General features: G+C 45.8%; 1 protein-coding gene and 1 pseudogene across 1 annotated transcript; both read left to right on the top strand.

Moving 5' to 3' along the window:
• Window positions 1-2693: 2693 nt before the first annotated feature.
• LOC124650369 lies at window positions 2694-12136 on the top strand (annotated as a pseudogene).
• Window positions 12137-15349: 3213 nt separating this feature from the next.
• Window positions 15350-16468, top strand: LOC124708961. The gene has a single exon (XM_047240600.1). The coding sequence runs from the start codon at window positions 15350-15352 to the stop codon at window positions 16466-16468; it is 1119 nt and encodes a 372-aa protein (XP_047096556.1).
• The last annotated feature ends 2353 nt before the right edge of the window (window positions 16469-18821 follow it).

Raw genomic sequence — 18821 nt, forward strand, 5'->3', positions numbered from 1 at the left:
CACATAGGTGAACCATAGTATATAGGCTTTGGGCTTGACAAAGTAAACGCTAGTTTTATTCCGCATTTGTTAAGCCCATCTCGTAAAAGTTTTAAACCGCCTATTCACCCCCCCCCCTCTAGGCGACATCCGTGTCCTAAATTATGGTTTCCCAGTTATCGGCTAGCTTAGAATTAAGTTAGTGCTTAGTCAAATCTTACATCATCTGGTTGCATTATGATTTGTGCACATAAGTTGTAACTTAAATTGCAATTAAGTTTTTTCAATTGTAAGTGGAGTTTTAACTGAGTTTTTTTTTCAGTTACAAGTGGAGATGCAACTAAGAAAAATATTTTGAACCATTAGATTTGCTTAGTTTTTTTAGTTGCGTCCCCACTTGCAACTGATATATTATCAGCTACAACCTTATTTGCAACTGAAAATACACAGTTGCAATCCAACTTGTAATTCATATGTGCATGAATTGTGATGCAATCAGTCAAGTCCTAATTGCATCGTGATTCGCGCATCTGAGTTCTAAGTTGAGGTTGCAACTGAAAGTCCTACATCATCTGGTTACATCATTTTGAGTTGCAGGTTAGGTTGCAAATGAGACTTTTTAGTTGCAACTTGGGTTGTAACAGAATTTTTTGGGTTGCAAATGAGGTTGCAACTAGGAAAAGTATCTTGAGACCGTTATATTTGAAAGATTGCTGCACTAGCCAATTAAACCAAAAGTTCGAACTGATGGAAAGAGACTAGACAATGTATTTATATTCAACACTCTCCGTCACGTCTAGACTATTTTAGTCCTTAGCGCGGGTTCGGTGCAGGTTGCATAATCTTTTTTCTGTTGTTTTTTAAAAATGTGTGAGCATGGTCTTGAATTTGAGACCTCTTTTGATATCATGAAAGATTGTTACACTAGCCAATTGAACCAAAAGTCTGAACTGATGGAAATAGACTAGGCAGTGTATTTATATATTCAACAAAATTTACTCGCGAGTCGTACTAATGGTGAGTTGAGATATGAATTGTAACTAAGATTAGATGACTGAGAATTAATCATCACCCTTAAAATTAAACAAAATTTTGCATTAATCCCAAAGTTGGATCTAGGATTCTTGGCAACGACCATGATTTATAGACGACCGTGGATTAGCAAAACCGGGAAATAAAATACTTGTGAACGGATCATTCCGTATCATGTATTTTATTCGAGCAAGTGGAACATTCCATTCTAGTCGTCAATCAACAAAGTGAAAAAAGACCATATAGATAAGTCAACACTTGACGTTCCTACTTACGGTTCACACTTAGGCATAATGGTTACCTCAGCATTTTTTGAGTTACAACATCGATTTTCTTTAGTTAGAGAAGAAAGAAAGAAAAAACTTATCTTCTTTTAGCTAAGGACCTCCGAATTGTATTATATGTCTTCTTTCACCACAGATTATTTTTTACCAAAATTTAACTGATTATTTTTACGGTTTTGATAATTCTTATAAGTTAGTTCCCAATCCTACACAATTAATTGCATTGTATCTATGACTTACATGTTAGATTGTAACTGAGTTTTTTCAGTTGTCATGAAATTGCAACTCAAAAACATTTTAGTTGCAAGTGAAAATACAGCTAAAAAAATGTCGCAAGTGTTAAATTTGCTTTGTAATTTGTACTATCCATATCATGTTGCAAGTTGCAACTGAGATTTGACAACATAGTCTGTTTGATAAAATAGTAACTTATATATTCAACCTAAAATGAGTTACTATTTTTTGTAAATATAAAGATGAGTATATAATTAAATATATATAGATAAAGTTGATTCATTTATTTATAAATAGCCATCACCCACTCGTCCCTTCCGCTCTCACTACCGGACCAGACGCGTTCAATCATCGCTCCTCTTAGAGGTACTGCCTTTCTTCCGCGACTACCCGAGCTTAGCCGAAACCTCCACCACGAGTTCTCGCGCGCGTGCGTTAAGTTCTACAGCAGCTTTAGCTGCGTTTCTTGGAGGTTTTGGTGCTTCGTTGGGTTCGACGAGCAGCGAGCTAGCACGTAGCACCGGTGGCCGGCCATGCATAAAAACATGGTGGCGGCCGACGACGGGGACGGCGGCGGAGTGGGTGAGATCGTTGAGGCCCGCGACAGCGTGCACGGGAGAGTAGGGTCGCTGGGGAAGCGTTCCGCGACGCGGAAGAGCAGGCGGTTCGCGGACTCGGTGGCCGCGCCGCGCGTGGGCAGCAACGACGGCGACGACAACAGCTACGTGGATGTCAGCTTCGACGATGAGGGTAACGTGGTCATCGTGGATCCGGCGGTTCGCGGCGAGGACTCGGACGCAACGCCGCAGAAGCGGCCGGCCTCCTCGTACGGCCATGGCCTGCTCCGGAACGCCTCGACGCGGATCAAGCAGGCGTCGCAGGAGCTCCGGCAGCTCGCGGCCTTCAACCGCCCCAGCCGCATCGATAGGTCCAATTCCGCCGCCACGCGTGCGATCGGGATACTCAAGTTCCTTGCCCGGACTGCTGACGGACCCGACGGGAGGGCCGCCGCCGAGAGCTGCTTCGACGAAGAAGCCAGGGATGGCCTCCTCCACCGCTCCAAGTTTGCCAAGTGCATCGGTAAAACACCTCGATCGCCTCGCTTCGTCTTGTCTCGACAAGAAACAAGCAATCCACACCATTGCTAAACAAACAATTTTGCAGGGATGAAGGAGCTTGCGTTCGCCGGCGAGCTGTTTGACGCGCTCGCAAGGCGGCGGAAAATTTCCGGAGACAGCATCAACAAGGCGCAGCTGTTGGAGTTCTGGGACCAAATCTCGGACACCAGCTTCGACAGCCGCCTGCAGACATTCTTCGATATGTAAGCTGATTAAACTCCCTGCCATCTCGATTAATCAATCTCTTAGGTGGCATTCTAAACCGAGCTTACTCGCAAGTTGCTCCCTTGCGCGAGCCCTCTCCATTGAGTTTCGCCGCTGAGGCAAAGATAACTTGTTAAATGTTTCACCTATACTTGTTGTAGTATGCAAAAAGTATCGTGCTAAGTGCACTGAAGAAAATTGGAACTACAACATAAAAAAGATATAACATGATGGCGTCATGTATTTAAACTGATTTCGAGATATGCAAGGGGGTCAGGATTAGGATATACCCTCCCTACTTAGTTCAACCAAATGGATTAAAATTCCAAATTTGACCACCTTTTCAAAACTAGTTCAATTCTCGAACTAAAGAGACTGAGAAAATCCTAAATGATGACCCACTGGCATCTCTACTGTTGTTCGTGATTTTAAAAAAAACTGTTGCTCAAACTGTTTGTTCGGTTCGCAATCCGTCTTGACCATTAGTTTCACGTCGGCGAGGCTTATTAACAAAACCCCGTATGTGTATGTTTGCCAAACTTTTTCAGACTCTTTTGTTGTTAGGGAAGTATCATATCATATAAGTTGAATACCCTTTTATAACAAGTTACCATGTGTTAACTTCAATATCAATACCATAAAATCTTCATTATACTCTATCAATGAAATCCCAAGCCTCTAGCCTAAACTTCATTAGTTTCTAGTGGCATTTTTTTAGGCAAAAATCATCCAGTAGTGAAAAAAAACGTAAATTAGGCTCATCAGCTCATGGTTTAAGCTTATAATATATGAGAATTTTGAGTTTGGAAACATATTGATGATGTCCTCTTCTTGGTTCTTAGAGCACACACACAAACAACTTCTAACTTTTCTTAGAGAGACGGCTATATGGAGTTTGGAACCCTGTTGGATCCTACTAGGAAGGTTGGTGCGGCGATACACTACCTTTTTGGTATCTAGATCGTTGGTTAAAATATAAGTGTTGGTGTGGAATCACTGTTCAAGTTATGTAAAAGTGCTACCGTAGTGGCACGGTTTAGAATTTTTTTCAAAGGCCAGTAGGTGATCACGAAGAGAGGAAAAAAAAAAGAGAAATCCCTAGATTACTGTAGGGCGATGGGAAAAAAATAAGGTAGTGTACCTGTAGCACTATGTTGTAGTTGTAGTGCCCAGAGCGAGGACAATGCACCACGGTTGAAAAAGATGATGGACGGCATGTTTTTTTCCAGAGATACCATAGAGAAGATAATAGTATTTTCGATGACTTAAAGAGGCGACGGATGGTGAAATATTTTATTCCTAGAGTTGCTCCAAAACAAGATGATAGTATTTTCTCCGGCTGACAAAGGCAGTGGAAGATGGAGTAAGTATACAAAAACAATGTAGAAGAAGGCAATATTATTTTCCATATAAAATGTGCGACGAGTGGTGGAGTAATTACATAATTCTGGTTATACTTTAGATGTATATGATAATATTTTTCCTGGATAAATCACTTTACTCCGTAGAAGAATAGATACTTAACAACCCTAAAAAAGATATTGGTAAATAGTTAAAGTTGGCAAATAAATGCAGAAGTTGAATTTTTTTACTGACTAATTAGCAAACCAAAAAGTAAAAAACAATTGTGGAATCCCCAGTCCCACCTTCCCTTCGTCCTCCGCCTCCTGCTCTCCTTCTCGTGCCCAACGCCTCCATCTCCCTGCTGCCTCAATATCTCGGCTCCGCTCTCCGAACCGCCTGCCGGCGCTGAAGCCGGCCAGTGGCGCCGCCCGAATCATGGCGAGATCCGGTGCCGCCAACGAGACGGCGCTAGTCCGCCCGTCAGCCACCTTGCCACGGCAGCAGTTGGGCGGCGCCCAGATAAGCTCCTGCTCAAATTCCTCTTCACCACCACACTTTTACCCCGGCGCCCGGACAAGCTCCTCTGCGAACCCCTGGCACCGCCGCTCTTCTACCCGGCGCTCCGGCAAGCTCCTCCACCAACCCCTGTTTGAATCAATGGTAAGTTCATCATGTTTTGCTAGATTATGGTCATGGTCAGTACACGAGTCCTGCAGGTTGGATCATCACACTGTAATCTGTTCCGGTCCTGAATAATCCATTCTTATCATGCTGAAACAGCAGCAATTTCACAATTAGGAGTGCAGTTTCATGTTTATGTAAAAAAATAGAAAGAAGATTTGAGATATTGTAAGTGCAGTTCTCTTAATTTCAGCAAGAGAGGGAGGGGCCCTTGCTCCGCAGTTTAGCAACTTGTTCAGTGTGATGCTATATTTAGTAGAGACTCTTGTAAATTTTCTGCAAGAAACCTTTATCATTGTGATGCTATATTTTCAGTACACACATCAACGCAAGAATGTAGTACATACAAGGTTCAGGAAAGCGTTAAGCCTAATTGGTGTGGTGGCCTTACGCTTAGCGCTTCAGCGCGCATAAGCGGCGCTTTTTTCCCTCTTTTTTCCGATTAAGTGCTTATGCAATCAATGCGGAAGGCCTCCGCATTGCGCTTCAGCGCGCATAAGCGATGCTTTTTTCCGCTTTCCTGAACCTTGAGTACATATACGTGTGTACACTGACGCTCTTAACTCTGCTAGCACGACTTTCGCGTGCCCGCGAAAGAAAAACTCTGCTAGAATAGGATTTTTTGCCAAAATCACCGTTAATACTGAAACTTGGATTGGTGCCTGGCATTCGGTATTTAAGTGCCAAATTTGTATAGTGGATCAACATAGCTGATCTCTGAATAATTTTTCTATTGGCCTGCATTATTTACTAGATTCAGGTATAAACACCAACACCTTCTTTATAAATTTGTCGACATAAATTACAATGATGCTAGAATCTGTGACAGTCCGAAGCATAGAGCTCTAAAAATTTATTTGATTGAGCGTATTTGGAATATGTTTGGGCCATGATGGATTATTTGCGAGTCTTGATCCATGTAATGCTAAATATGTGATATATATTTTATTGATGTTATTGGACCTTTTTGTTTATTACAGATCCATTCAATTTTATTTGTGTATTTATCCATGTATACCCCACAAACTAGATCACAATGTTGAGGTACTACTTTAGATCACACAAAACATTTAATGAAACTCTTTTGATACCACACTCACTACCCACAACAGATCATGTGCATGATACTAGTCCATGATACTTCCCACTATGGCTAGCCTTAAACCGGACAATTATATTAACAAAAGCCGCTTAAATGAGCTAGAATTTATTAATCACCCTTTTAACTAAATAACAGGGTGGACAAGAACGCCGACGGGAGGATCAGCGAGGATGAGATTGAAGAGGTAAATTCCCACTACTATTTGACTAGTTTATTCATTCGGCCGTCTTTTTAAGAAAAGTCTCACATTACTCCAATGTGGGATGTGGTGTCGTCTCTTGTCGCCCACATTTGACTTCTGTCTTCGCCAATTAGAGTTACCGTGGATGGGGAATGAAACTATATATTTTCATACTGTGTTGATTGGATGTTTTAAATATTGACATTTTTTCTCTAAATCTGGTCAATCTTAGTGATATTTGATTTAGGATAAAGCTAGAGCTTCAATTATTCTGTAACTGAGGGAGCATCTCCTAGTTGAGCACGCTAATAGAAATGCTTTGGATAATTGATGTTACAGTACATTTGCACAACATGTCAGTGTCAACCACTTGCACGCACAACATGCACTCTGAAATATGTTTTCTGAATAGTGACGCTTAATTAGTCATTTCATTGTTAAAGATCTCACATTTCACTAAATATTGATATTTTGGGGGTCAATATTTCTTGGTGCAGATCATCAGGCTAAGTGCCTCAGCTAACCAACTAACAATGGTCAAGGAGCAGTGCCACGAGTATGCACGGCTCATAATGGAGGAACTGGACCCCTACAACGTCGGCTACATCGAGGTATTATGATATCATTTGTTTTCCAACAGTGGTGCATAATATGTTGCTGACGGTGATGTATCCAAATTTGCAGCTGTACAACCTGGAGATGCTACTGCTGCAGACGCCAAGCGACTCCATGTGCATCCGGACACCCAAGAGCCATGAGCTGAGCGAGGCTCTAAGCCAGCTCCTCCAGCCGACGGCAGAGCCCGACCCGTTCCGGAGGTGGTACCGTGCGCCACGTACTTCGTTGAGAACAACTGGCGCCACTGTTGGGTGATGCTCCTGTGGCTCTCCATCTGCGTGGGCCTCTTCAGCTGGAAGTTTGTGCAATATCGCCGCCGTGCTGTTTTCGAGGTGATGGGCTACTGCGTGTGTGTGGCCAAGGGCGGCGCCGAGATGCTCAAGTTCAACATGGCTCTCATCCTCCTCCCTGTTTGCCGCAACACCATCACGTTGCTCCGGAGCCGCACCGGAGCCGGGAGGTTCGTGCCGTTCGACGACAGCCTCGGCTTCCACAAGGTGGTTGCAGCGGGGATCGCCGTCAGCGCCGGGCTACACGTCATATCCCATCTGACGTGTGACTTCCCGCGGCTGCTGCATGCCACCGGTGACGAGTACGAGCCCATGAAGCCATTCTTTGGCGACGTGAAGCCGCCCAACTACTGGTGGTTCGTGAAGGGCATAGAGGGGTGGACAGGGCTTGTGATGCTGGTGCTCATGGCCATCGCCTTCACGCTCGCCACGCCGTGGTTTCGGAGGGGTAAGCTCCGACTCTCCAAACCGAAGCCGCTCCATGCGTCCGCCAACACCCCGCGCAACCGCCTCACTCACTGTGTCGCCGCCTCGCTCAACCGCCTCACTGGCTTTGTCAATGCCTTGCTCGAACGCCTCACTGGGTTCAACGCCTTCTGGTACACGCACCACCTCTTCGTGGCCGTCTACGCGCTGCTCCTTGTACATGGACACTTCCTCTACCTCACCAACAAGTGGCAAAAGAAGACGGTACGTACGTGATCATGACTTCTTGTGGATGAATGGGTATCGTACATACATATGCATACATGGCAGCCAACAGAAGGCACAGAACTATTAACTTGACACGGTTAGTTTCTGGATGGATGTGTATGGTGCATATGCAGACGTGGATGTACCTGGCGGTGCCGATTATCATATACGTGTGCGAGCGACTGGCACGGACGCTGCGGTCTAGGGTGCGGACGGTAAAGAAACTCAAGGTGGCGGTGCACCCCGACCCAGCGAGCATCTTGTCGCTGCACTTCTCCAAGCCACAGGGGTTCAGCTACACGAGTGGACAATACATCTTCATCAAATGCGCTGCCGTCTCGCCATTCCAGTGGTAAGCAGTGAACACCCCAGGTGGTTTACCTAATTAGCGATCGGTCTGATGAATGAACACGGACTTGCAGGCACCCGTTCTCCATCACGTCGGCGCCCGAGGATGACTATGTCAGCGTCCACATCAAGACGCTCGGCGACTGGACCAAGGAGCTCAAGAATGTCTTCTTAAAAGTACTGTACTACATTTAATTTCATCGATATCATCATCAGCTCCTACAGCGTCTATTCCTGAATATCCGTAGGTATTATATGCTAATAACCAATTATACGATGGCCGCGCGTGTGTACGAATTGCAGGTTTGCCCACCTCCTACAGAGGGGAAGACCGAGATTCTCAGGGCGGAGTACGACCGTGACAGCGCCATATCCAACCTGAGGTATGCCTGTACATGACGGTCCACTCGCGAAAAAAGGATTCATCTATACCTAAATGGACTAGGATTTTCTCATCTTTGGATTAGTGAAAAATGCATTGCACATTTTCTTCTTTTTATTTGAGATTTGCATTGGACTTTTCTAAACAAGTGCTAGTTTCACTTATACTAGACTGAAGTTACACTTTTTAAAGATCGACTAAAAGAAATGAAATGTAAGGCGAATTTGGATTAGTAAAACCAGTGAAGAAATCCCCTATTTCACCGTGAAAACCCCTAATGTTTTGTGTTTCATGTGATTTTCTCGCCCGAAATTGACTTGATCTGCGATGTCATGATCGGGTCAACCTAGCATACTAGCCAAGTACTCGTGGGTTTCTATGGAGCCACTAAAAATTAGATACGAAGAATCGAAGAATGTTTCAATTTCAACACACCCCACACGTCTTGAAGCAATAGGCACTCGCACGGCGCAAGAAAATGAGAGACCTCATGCAACCAGGGACGGAGGCAAAAAAATACTTTGAGGGGCAAATCAAAGAAAGCATAAGCACACAAATCATTGGGAAGGACCAGGCCATAAAATAACCTAGTTTTCAGGAGTATTTAGTTTAAACACCAGGGATTTAATTGATTTTTTCCATGTAAGGGAGGGCCAGGCCCCTGCTGCTGGCCCCTGCCTGCGCAACTGCATACAACCGAAGCCTCTTATGCCTATGGCTAGCGGTGCACACATTCCCAAGTTGTCAGCTTGTGCGAGCTCCTTGAGGTGCTACCAATAATCTAGGATTTTCACTTTAATGTGTTGTTGTAGCTCCGCATTGCAAATAAATAGCAAGCCGGAATAGCATGAATACTACTCTTTCGGTCATCAATAGGTGGTGCCAAAAAAAATATGCTTAGCCAAGAAAGCTAGCAAAAGTAGGACAAAAATGACCATATGATTTGTTTTATAGTGCCAAGTTTTCCGCTTTACAACAGTGATAGTCATAGTCAAGTACCGTGCTGGTTGCACTCTCACCTATGGCATGCTCACGAGTCACAAGGTTACCGCCATATACCAGGAACGTGACTATGACAATGGTTTGAATAACAAGAATGCCAAACACACCTTGTTCCATATGAACGACTAAGCTTCCAAAATAAGAGGTTTCGAACCATCGGCTAAGCTTCTGAAACAAGAGCTTCCAAAAGATTGACTTATTTATAAAGCTTCTGAAATAAGAGGTCATATAAACAGAAAATATATCCATTAGGTTGGATCGAAATAAAATTTCCCTATGAAATTGCATAAAAAGTAGGCCATAGGAAAAATTCCTAGGGGTTCAAATCCTACAAACCAAACAAGCTTCCTAAGGAATAAATTCTCTAAAATTCGTTTGAACCAAAAAGGCCCTTAATGCTTTCCATACCTAGCTACTTAGCTCGGTTGCATGTGAAAAGCATATGTACTTATGTAGCTTCCACTTCTAAAATTTTGTAAATCCGCCATGATACTTTGCCAAGTGAATGAGGCCCCCTTCTTAAGCTTCACAGATAGTAAATCTCCGGAGGGGTAATTTTTTTCTCTTGCAAGACCAAGCCACTATAATGACCCCCGGATTAATCTCCAATACCCCTTAGCATTTTGCAAGCATCACCAAGCAGTGGATATCATGAAGACCTATTCAATCCTTAGGCTTAAGAACACAAATCTTCCACTAGATGTTCCTCATAAGGTTTTACTCATATCCCACCAATAATACGATATCGTGTATATTATTCCTTTTCATATTTATTTAGGAATAGATAGCTTGTGCCACCACATTGAGGAACCACCTATTTACCTCCAACACACGATTTTTTGTTCTTCAACACACTAATCCATTGGTGGAAAACCCGAATACTTGTCGAGAAAACCTGGTTACAATACTCAGAGGGGCAACGGTGGAGCTATTCACAAGTCAGCGAAGAATTTTGTTACAAGGTTTAGAGTAGAAGAAGTAGAGCCTTTGGCAGGACTAACCAGTTGCCATGTCAAAAAGAACTAACTAATTGCTCTTAGGCCGCATAATACATGTTTAAAATATGTTCCAAGCTCTAAACATTTTCATACTACAAAATAAGAAAATCACCAATAAATAATAAATATTATCTGAAATCGTGAGGCCTCTATACATTACCCCAGCTAGCTTTCACCTCTCCTCGTGGCGTGACCACACCACATCCATAAACAGCTGATTGTTTCACATGGCGAAGTCTGCACGAATGTAGGAGTTGACCTCTGTAGGACTGAAATCCTTGTTAGTGTTGCACTTAGCAGATGCTGGTGTAGGGTAAGGCGCAACTGTTGTCGGATAGGTGGGCTAGAGCCGGTGCATTGGTGACTGGCATGCCTGTTGTAAACTCCAGACGTATTGTACTATCGGAGGATCAACAGCCATCAGTTGAGGATAGAGTAGAATAATTCTGTAGGCAGGATTGCGTGAATAAAATATTTCTCTTATTGGTAATGTTGGCCACGTGAATAATATCTTGCTAAATTAATTACTAGCTCAAGTCTTGGAAGTAAACGTAACAGGAAGAACATGCTTGTGTTGCAGCTTCCCGAAGGTGCTGATCGACGGGCCGTACGGTGCGCCGGCGCAAGATTACAAGCAGTACGACGTAGTGCTACTAGTGGGGCTGGGCATCGGCGCCACGCCCATGATCTCGATCATCAAGGACATCATCAACAACATGAAGCGGCTCAACGGGGACATTGAGTCCGGCAACCCTGGCGGCGTGGGCGCGTCGGCATCGTTCCGGACCCGCCAGGCCTACTTCTACTGGGTCACCAGGGAGCAAGGCTCCTTCGAGTGGTTCCGTGGAGTCCTGGATGAGGTGGCCACAGCGGACGAGAAGGGCGTCATTGAGCTCCACAACCACTGCAGCAGCGTCTACGAGGATGGCGACGCCCGGTCCGCACTCATCGCCATGCTCCAGTCCCTCAACTTTGCCAAGCACGGCGTCGATGTCGTCGCTGGTACCCGTGTCAAGACCCACTTCGGCCGACCAGACTGGCGCAAAGTTTACAAGCGCATCGCCCTCAGACACGTCGGGCAACGAGTCGGTCAGTACAAAAACTAATACGTGCTACTCTCTCTTGCATCGAAAAAAAAAAACTACATGCTACTCTCTCTGATTCTGCAATAGTGGCATTACTTTTCTGAATTAGCACTAACTCTTGTAGTTCATTCTTAAATATTGTAGGAGTGTTCTACTGTGGCGAGCCGGTGTTGACGGAGAAGCTGCGCAATCTCGCCAAGGATTTCTCGACAGATACAAACACAAAGTTCGAGTTTCACAGTGAGAACTTCTAGTTTTTTCTTCCAGCTCTGGTGGGCATGTCGAAGGCGCGCGCGCGCATGTGCCTGTTCGTTGTGCCGGCCTGTTGTCCTCGTATGTTTGCGAGCACTGAGCCTTCTTGTATCGCCTCAGTTTTTTTTTTTTTGAAACAGATTTTATTAATCAAATAGCAGATACATCGTCAATAAGCAAAGACAAAATAAAGCTCAGCGAATCATCTACCCAAATACACGGGAGTGATTCCGTCTCTCTTGAAAGACCATCGACGATAAAGTTTGCATCCCTATTACAGAAATTAAACTCCAACTAGAAAATGTTGAAACCTGGATATATATATCATCAAAAATAGCAGCTGCTGCCGTCGAGGGAAAATTTCCAGTCTGTAGTGCTTCTATCACCTGCAGGCAATTAGATTGTAGTGCATCAATTTGATATTGATGTGAATACTCTCGAAGCGAAAGCGATCAGTAGAGGTATTTTGTTATATTTTTATATTTTTGTTTAGACTTGATGCTTGAACGGCTGTGTGCATCTTAATTATGCAGAGGCTGGGTGTAATGTTTGAATATTTTGAGTAATAAAGCGCCCTTTATCAAAATCAGTAGAGGTATTTCGTTGGCAAATTGTATCGCCTCAGTTGGTTCTTCATTAAACTTGATGGATTTCGTCTATTGTTGTGTATGCCGGCTTTGTTTGAACCGTGCGGCCTCTTTGCCAACGGAACTCACTGACCTGTGATCATATTTGCAGTCCAAGACAAGGCTCGGTCAGTTTGGTTGCAATGTTCACTTTGCGTCGAGTCTCGGGTGTGGCCATGTTTGGCTGTGTTGGTTGTGGTGCTGTTGCAGATGATGTGTACTTGCAGCGATGTCCTGAAATGTGTGTTATCTGCTACCTCGAGGCAGTTTCCGTTGATCCATTTGCAACCTGGAGTTTTATTTGTTCCCACCATGAATGAGCAAGATCTTGTATTCCTGATTTGGAATGTTAGGGGCCTTAATGATGATGATAGGAAGACTACTGTCAGCTCCACAATTGCCTCCTCGTGCCACATTGTCTTCTTTTCGACGAAGGGATTATATTAATATCGCGAAGACACCTCTTTCTAGCTAAATTCTGCTTACATGTCGACTAAAAGCACTGCAAGGAGGATTTTTTTCTTTCGCGGAGCTCGTGGCTCATAAACCACCTCTAGGCACTAGATGGATGGTTAACGGAGACTTCAATCAAATTTACCATGCTAGAGACTAAAACAAACGAGCCTGGCATCATATTAACCGTTTTAGAGCAACCCTCCAACATTGCAAGATCAGCGAAATCCATTTGTGAAACCAACGCTACACTTGGTGCAATGAGAGGGACAACCCAACTATGTGCAAGCTTAACTACGTCTTTTGCACCTTGGAGTGGGATCTTTCCTTTGCCTGCCATATCCTAAACGTCCTCTCTTCATCGCATTTGGATCATTGCCCATTGCTTTTGGCGGGGGTTTCGGGTCCTAGGAGGTCAAGGTCATTTAATTTTAGATCTTTGAATTATCATGCATTTGGTTCCTTGCATTTGGCTTTTATGTATTTTATTTTATGAAACACTGGATAAGGTTACAGAAAGGTGATAATAAGAGTATGCTTGCTTGAGCTGACGGTGACATTATGCTAGTGCAAAAGCCACACAGCTGGAGGAGGCAGAAAGAAACATACTCTAAATTAATTCAAAGATTACAGATTAACCACAACAAGTGGAACACAAATAAACAAATAAAACACAATCAGATTAACCATCTTCATAATCTAGCTTTACTCACTCTTCCTTCGAAGTTGTGCCCGAAGCCTTGAACCATCTATTTCGGTGGACACAACACCATCCGTTCTGCTTTTGTAGTCAAATGCTTTAGTTGTTCTACTAATAAGTCACGCGTCTTTTGTAGGACTCTTGTTGACGGGATGCATACGGTTGTCGAGGTTGATGTTGCACACCTTTGGAACGACAGTGTAAAGGTCGGCCACCCATGCAATCACTTCAACCTCCGATATCTCGAAGTAAGAATGGAGAAGGCGACATGATTTAGTTACTTCCAACAACAGCAACATGAATCTTATATTCAGGTACACATCAGTTTTTTTCCCACATAGTTGCACCTAAACAGACATCATAACACATACAAGGATCATATCATCATAACATGCACACATCAGCCATTTTTCCTTCTCCAAGCTTGCTTTCTCGTCTTCTTTAATCTTTAGCGTCAACTTAATCTCCCGCGCTCATCTCTTCTTCAAATTGTAAATCGATCTGTATATACCGTGGTGATAAAAGGACGTGAATACGTTCCCACGGTGATACGATGAATATGTACTATTTTTAAAAATAATAATAACTCAAATCTGTGTCTCTAGGGACTTGAACCTGGGTGATTGGGTTATACATCCACTTTCCTAACTAACTGAGCTAGACTCACTTCTTTATATACTATAGCTTCAACAGTTGTTTGCCAATCTAACACTAATATCAGTAATTACTCGAAAATAATTTCTCGACAGTGCATAATCTTTAGGCGGTAAATCCCCAGCAACATCTCGTCGGTGCACGGATAGTGATTCTTTGAGATTAATTTTTTCGAACCTCTACTTTAAAAATATTTATTTTATCTGGCTTTGAATCTTTTATTCGAAAAACGCACTAATGAATACTCTAAAAAAATATTTTTCCGCACACTACTCCTTTCTTCTACATTTATTTAGGAAACAAATACTACAATATTTGCCGCATTTTACCCAGCTGTGTTTGTCTACTGTATCACCAGAAAAACGTACTAGCTCCACCACCCATCACCTATTTTACATGGGAAAATACTAAACAGTTTAAATTGGAATCGAGAACCAACCTGTTGAAGCGACGCACCAACCTGTGATTGGATGGTTAGGAGGGCAATGGCACCTCCAACCCACCAGAGTTTAAACTCTATATTTGACACTTTGATGTCTAGTAAAGGCAGAATATTCTTCAGTGGGACACGACGTTTCCCGTCGACAGTGAGGCGCATGTGGTGACTTCGCTAATCTCAAGATTTGCCGGATTAAGTTCATGAATCAGTTTCTCGGAGATGCTCATAGGTGCGCGCGTTCATACTGGTGAGTCTGTATACGTATTTGTGAGCATCTATGTCTGTATTGAGTTTCAATAAAAATCGGAATCGAGAACGAGAAGAAGAAAAAAGATCTTACAACCGCTTGAGAAATAGCCATTGTTTGCTAAGTGTCCTGTTTGCAGGCATAAGCTGCCAGCTTCGATCTGAAAAACCGTCAGATTGGGAATGGGATGAATCCTAGCGTGCAGGAAAGAGTAGGTAGGATTATGATTCACCGTACCATTAATTCCACAAAGAAAAAGTGGCATTTCAGCGCTCTGGACTCGAACGACTCAAATGCAAACCAACAAAGTCAACTGCTTAGCTCTCTCCCCCAGCCTTCTTCGGATCCGGCGACCAATACAAGTAGACACCTCGGCGCTGCCAGGCAGCACGGGCTTCACACTATGTGCTGGTCTGATCTGCCGGCCGATCTGATATCGGCGATCGCCGACAGGATGACCGAGCACGCGGACCTTGCGCGCTTCCGCTCGGTGTGCCCATCGTGGCGCTCAGCCTCGGCGGCGCACGCCGCCCGTCGCCGCGTACCGCTGCTTCTCGTGCCAAGCCAGGACTACTCCCGCGTCGACCGCCGTCTCTGGTCCCTCGCCGACGACAGCGTTGCCGAGATCCCCGTGCCCGCCGCGCGCGGCCGCTCGTTCCTCTTCGCCTCGCCGCGCGGCTGGACGCTCGGCGTGGACAACGACCTCGCGGCCACGCTACTGCACCCCTTCACCGGCGCGTCGGAGAGCCTGCCCGCACTGCCGCCCTCGTTCCACGACGGCGACCAGAGGATCCTCCGTGACACGGTGTGGGATCGGTCTCCGGACGCCGTGGTGGTCTCGTCGGGAAAGGGCGCGTTCTTCTGCCGGCTGCGGCCGGTGGGTGACCGCGGATCGTGGAGCCCGGTGGCGGGATTATGCTCCCAGGCCGCGGATCGTGTCACCAGCATCACCTACTGCGACGACGGCACGTTCTACCTCCTGAACAAGCGCGCGGGCAAGGTGACGGCTGTGGACGGCGAAACCTTCGCCGTCGTCGCGGCCATCGAGCCGCCGGATCTGGCGATGCCCAGACCCTGGCTCATCCCCGAGTCCACGCTCGTTGCGTCGTCCGCGGAGCTCCTTCTGATCGTCAGGACGCAGCTCGTGTACCAAGGATATTCTGGTTCTGATGAGGGCATCTTCAAGGTCTTCCGCGCGGAGCGCCGGAGCCTGGCGGCCGGGTGGTCGGAGGTCGCCGGCGACATTGGCGACCGCGCCGTGTTCGTGGACCACCTCCGGGGGTTATGCGTGGAGGCCAACGGGGTGAACGGGGTGCGGAGGAACTGCGTGTACGTGGCAAGCTCGTACGAGGAGGTGGACGACGGCTACCTTTTTGGGTGGGTCGTCTTTGGGAGGTACACCGTCTCCGTGCTCGAACTCGACGACCTTAGCACCCAGAACCTCTCGCATGGGAACCTGCTGAAATGCAGGTGCGGTAGATTCTGGCAGTGGCCTTCCTGGTGCATGCCCAATCTGCACTGACCCAAACTAAACATGTGCTTTATTTCTGTTGTAGTTGTTGCAACCTAATTTTATACTGTATGTCACAATTTCAAGTTTCCAAAAAATGTAAAACAAATTATGGATCTACATTGTGTTATATCTTGTGCATATATAAAGTTTCATCCAAAAATATGATAATATGTGACCTATACAAAAAAGAACATATGGTCATACTTTAACACAAAATTTTGCAGGTTCAAAATATATAGCATAACCAAAGTCCATGATTTATTTCACAATTTTTTTCAAATTTATAAGTGCGACATCTAACAATGGGGTGTGGGCGCAACTAGTTGCAAAATATTCGCTTTCAAGGAATAAGACGGTGTTCAAGTTTAGTTTTTTTTACTTTTGCAGATCGGCGTGTTTTCATTACAAGTGAAGAGCTATTTAATTGGCTATTTTTTATTGATTTTCGGGAATTTGTTTATCAAATATGCAAGATGCTTTGTGATCGTCAAAAACTAATTCACAAGGTTCAACATGGGCATGTCTAGATCTTAGCTGACTTGGATTTAACTAACCTTAGTCGGGTGATATCATTGAAGTCTCGGTCACAATCTAGTTGCAACTCATGTGCAACCCGTATGCTCTCATGAATTATGAAGCAAATTCAACAGTGTTGGGTTTTTTCTTCCCAGTTGAAACCCATGTGCAAGTGGAGAAATCTCGGTTGCAATTCATCTAGATTTGAGAAAATCTAAGTTCCAACCCGTATGTAGCTTGAAAAAATCTAAGTTGCAACTCATATGCACCTCGAAAAATCTGAGTTGGAGCCCATGTGCAACTCACATGATAGCATGAATCACAACGGAATCCAAGGATTCAAAAGTTTGTTAAGACTTAGTAAATTTTCAGGGCGACTTAGAATTAGCAAATCCGATAAAATATGCATGCCTCGTGGCGAAATTACTTCGTACTTTGTTTGGTCATGTTATATAATTGGTCTACTATAGTAGCCAAATTCATTTAAAAAAGAACTCCTTTAATTGGTCTACTAACTACTATAGAGATTGGGAGTCATGATATCCCTACAAACAAATAGAGAACACAACAAATATCAAGACTGCAAATTCCACACAACATGAAAATCGCATATATTTCTTCTTTTTATTTATCATGGTAACATGCAACATTTCTATACCATGTTAAATGGCAAAAAGGTGGATCCGTAACCACCAAACTGGATCAACCTCAGCTACACGAGAAGGTTGAGCAGACGAGGCTCCGGTCCGGAGCCAGAGCCGGAGCCGGAGGTACACCCTTCTCGATCGCCACCACGTTGATCCTCGAGCAGCGGTGGGCAGCTCGAGTTCATCGCCTCCTCCACGTTCCGCCGCTCCTCATCTACGTCCACGCTGGCCGCCACGGTCTGCTCCTTGTGGCGGCGCATGTGCCCGCCCAGCCCCTGCGCCAATCCGGACGAACACCCTTCTCGAATATCACCGCCACGGCGATCCTCCAACGGCGGCGCGCCGTTCGAGTCCACCGCGTCCTCCTTCTGCTGCCCCACCTCCGCGCACGCCGGCGCCTCGGTCTGCTGCTTGTGGCGGCGCATGTGGCCGCCGAGCGCCTGCCCCATGGCGAACTCGAGCCCGCACACGGCGCACTCGTGCGCGGCCCGGGCCGGCTTCTGCTGCCGCGGCAGCGCGTGACGCGCCTGCAGCCGCGTGTGGCCCGTGCGGTGCCCGCCCAGCGCCTGGAACGACGGGAAGCGCCGGCTGCACGTCCTGCACACGAACGCGCCCTCCGCGGCGTCGTCTCCTCCTGGCCGCCTGCGCGAACGTGCCGCCGGTGCCGGCTTCGCCGCGGTGTCATGGACGCCGGGCGTCGGAGGCGGCGTGATCTGCGCGTCGCTGGTGTACGCGCTCTCCGTGCCGGTGGCGTGCTGCCGCTCTAGGAGGGGCGTCATGGTGTCGACTGTGGCGGGAAGGTTTCTCCTTTCTTCTTGGAAGGAGCCTTTTAAAGTGGCCCTCGCATCGCACGGTGGGTGGGCGCGCGCGCCAACACACACCTTGATATTTAGCATGTAGGTACAGAGTATCTCGGGGGGAAGTCGGCCGGAGATATCGATCGGATCGACTGGGCGCCGCGCGCTAAGGGATCTCTGGTGGTCGTGGCAGCATCTGGGCGATCATGTCGTCACTTGAAATCGTGAGTGCGGACGTACGTACGGGACGGAAAGCTATATGAGCTTTGCAAGGCCTGTGCGATCGATCGACAAGGCGTCCTTGTCGCTCCACAGCGCACCCTTGAAGGCGTGTCGCCCTCCTAGCTCCTCTGCGATTTCGCACCTGTTCGGAGGATTTGGTCGTGGTGGCTCTGATTCCTG

The sequence above is a fragment of the Lolium rigidum genome, chromosome 4, assembly GCF_022539505.1.
Source record: "Lolium rigidum isolate FL_2022 chromosome 4, APGP_CSIRO_Lrig_0.1, whole genome shotgun sequence".
NCBI classification, from domain to species: domain Eukaryota; kingdom Viridiplantae; phylum Streptophyta; class Magnoliopsida; order Poales; family Poaceae; genus Lolium; species Lolium rigidum.

Bases quoted from the DNA above. Each gene is read 5' to 3' on its own strand.
- LOC124708961 (XM_047240600.1), top strand. From the start codon at position 15,350: ATGTGCTGGTCTGATCTGCCGGCCGATCTGATATCGGCGATCGCCGAC.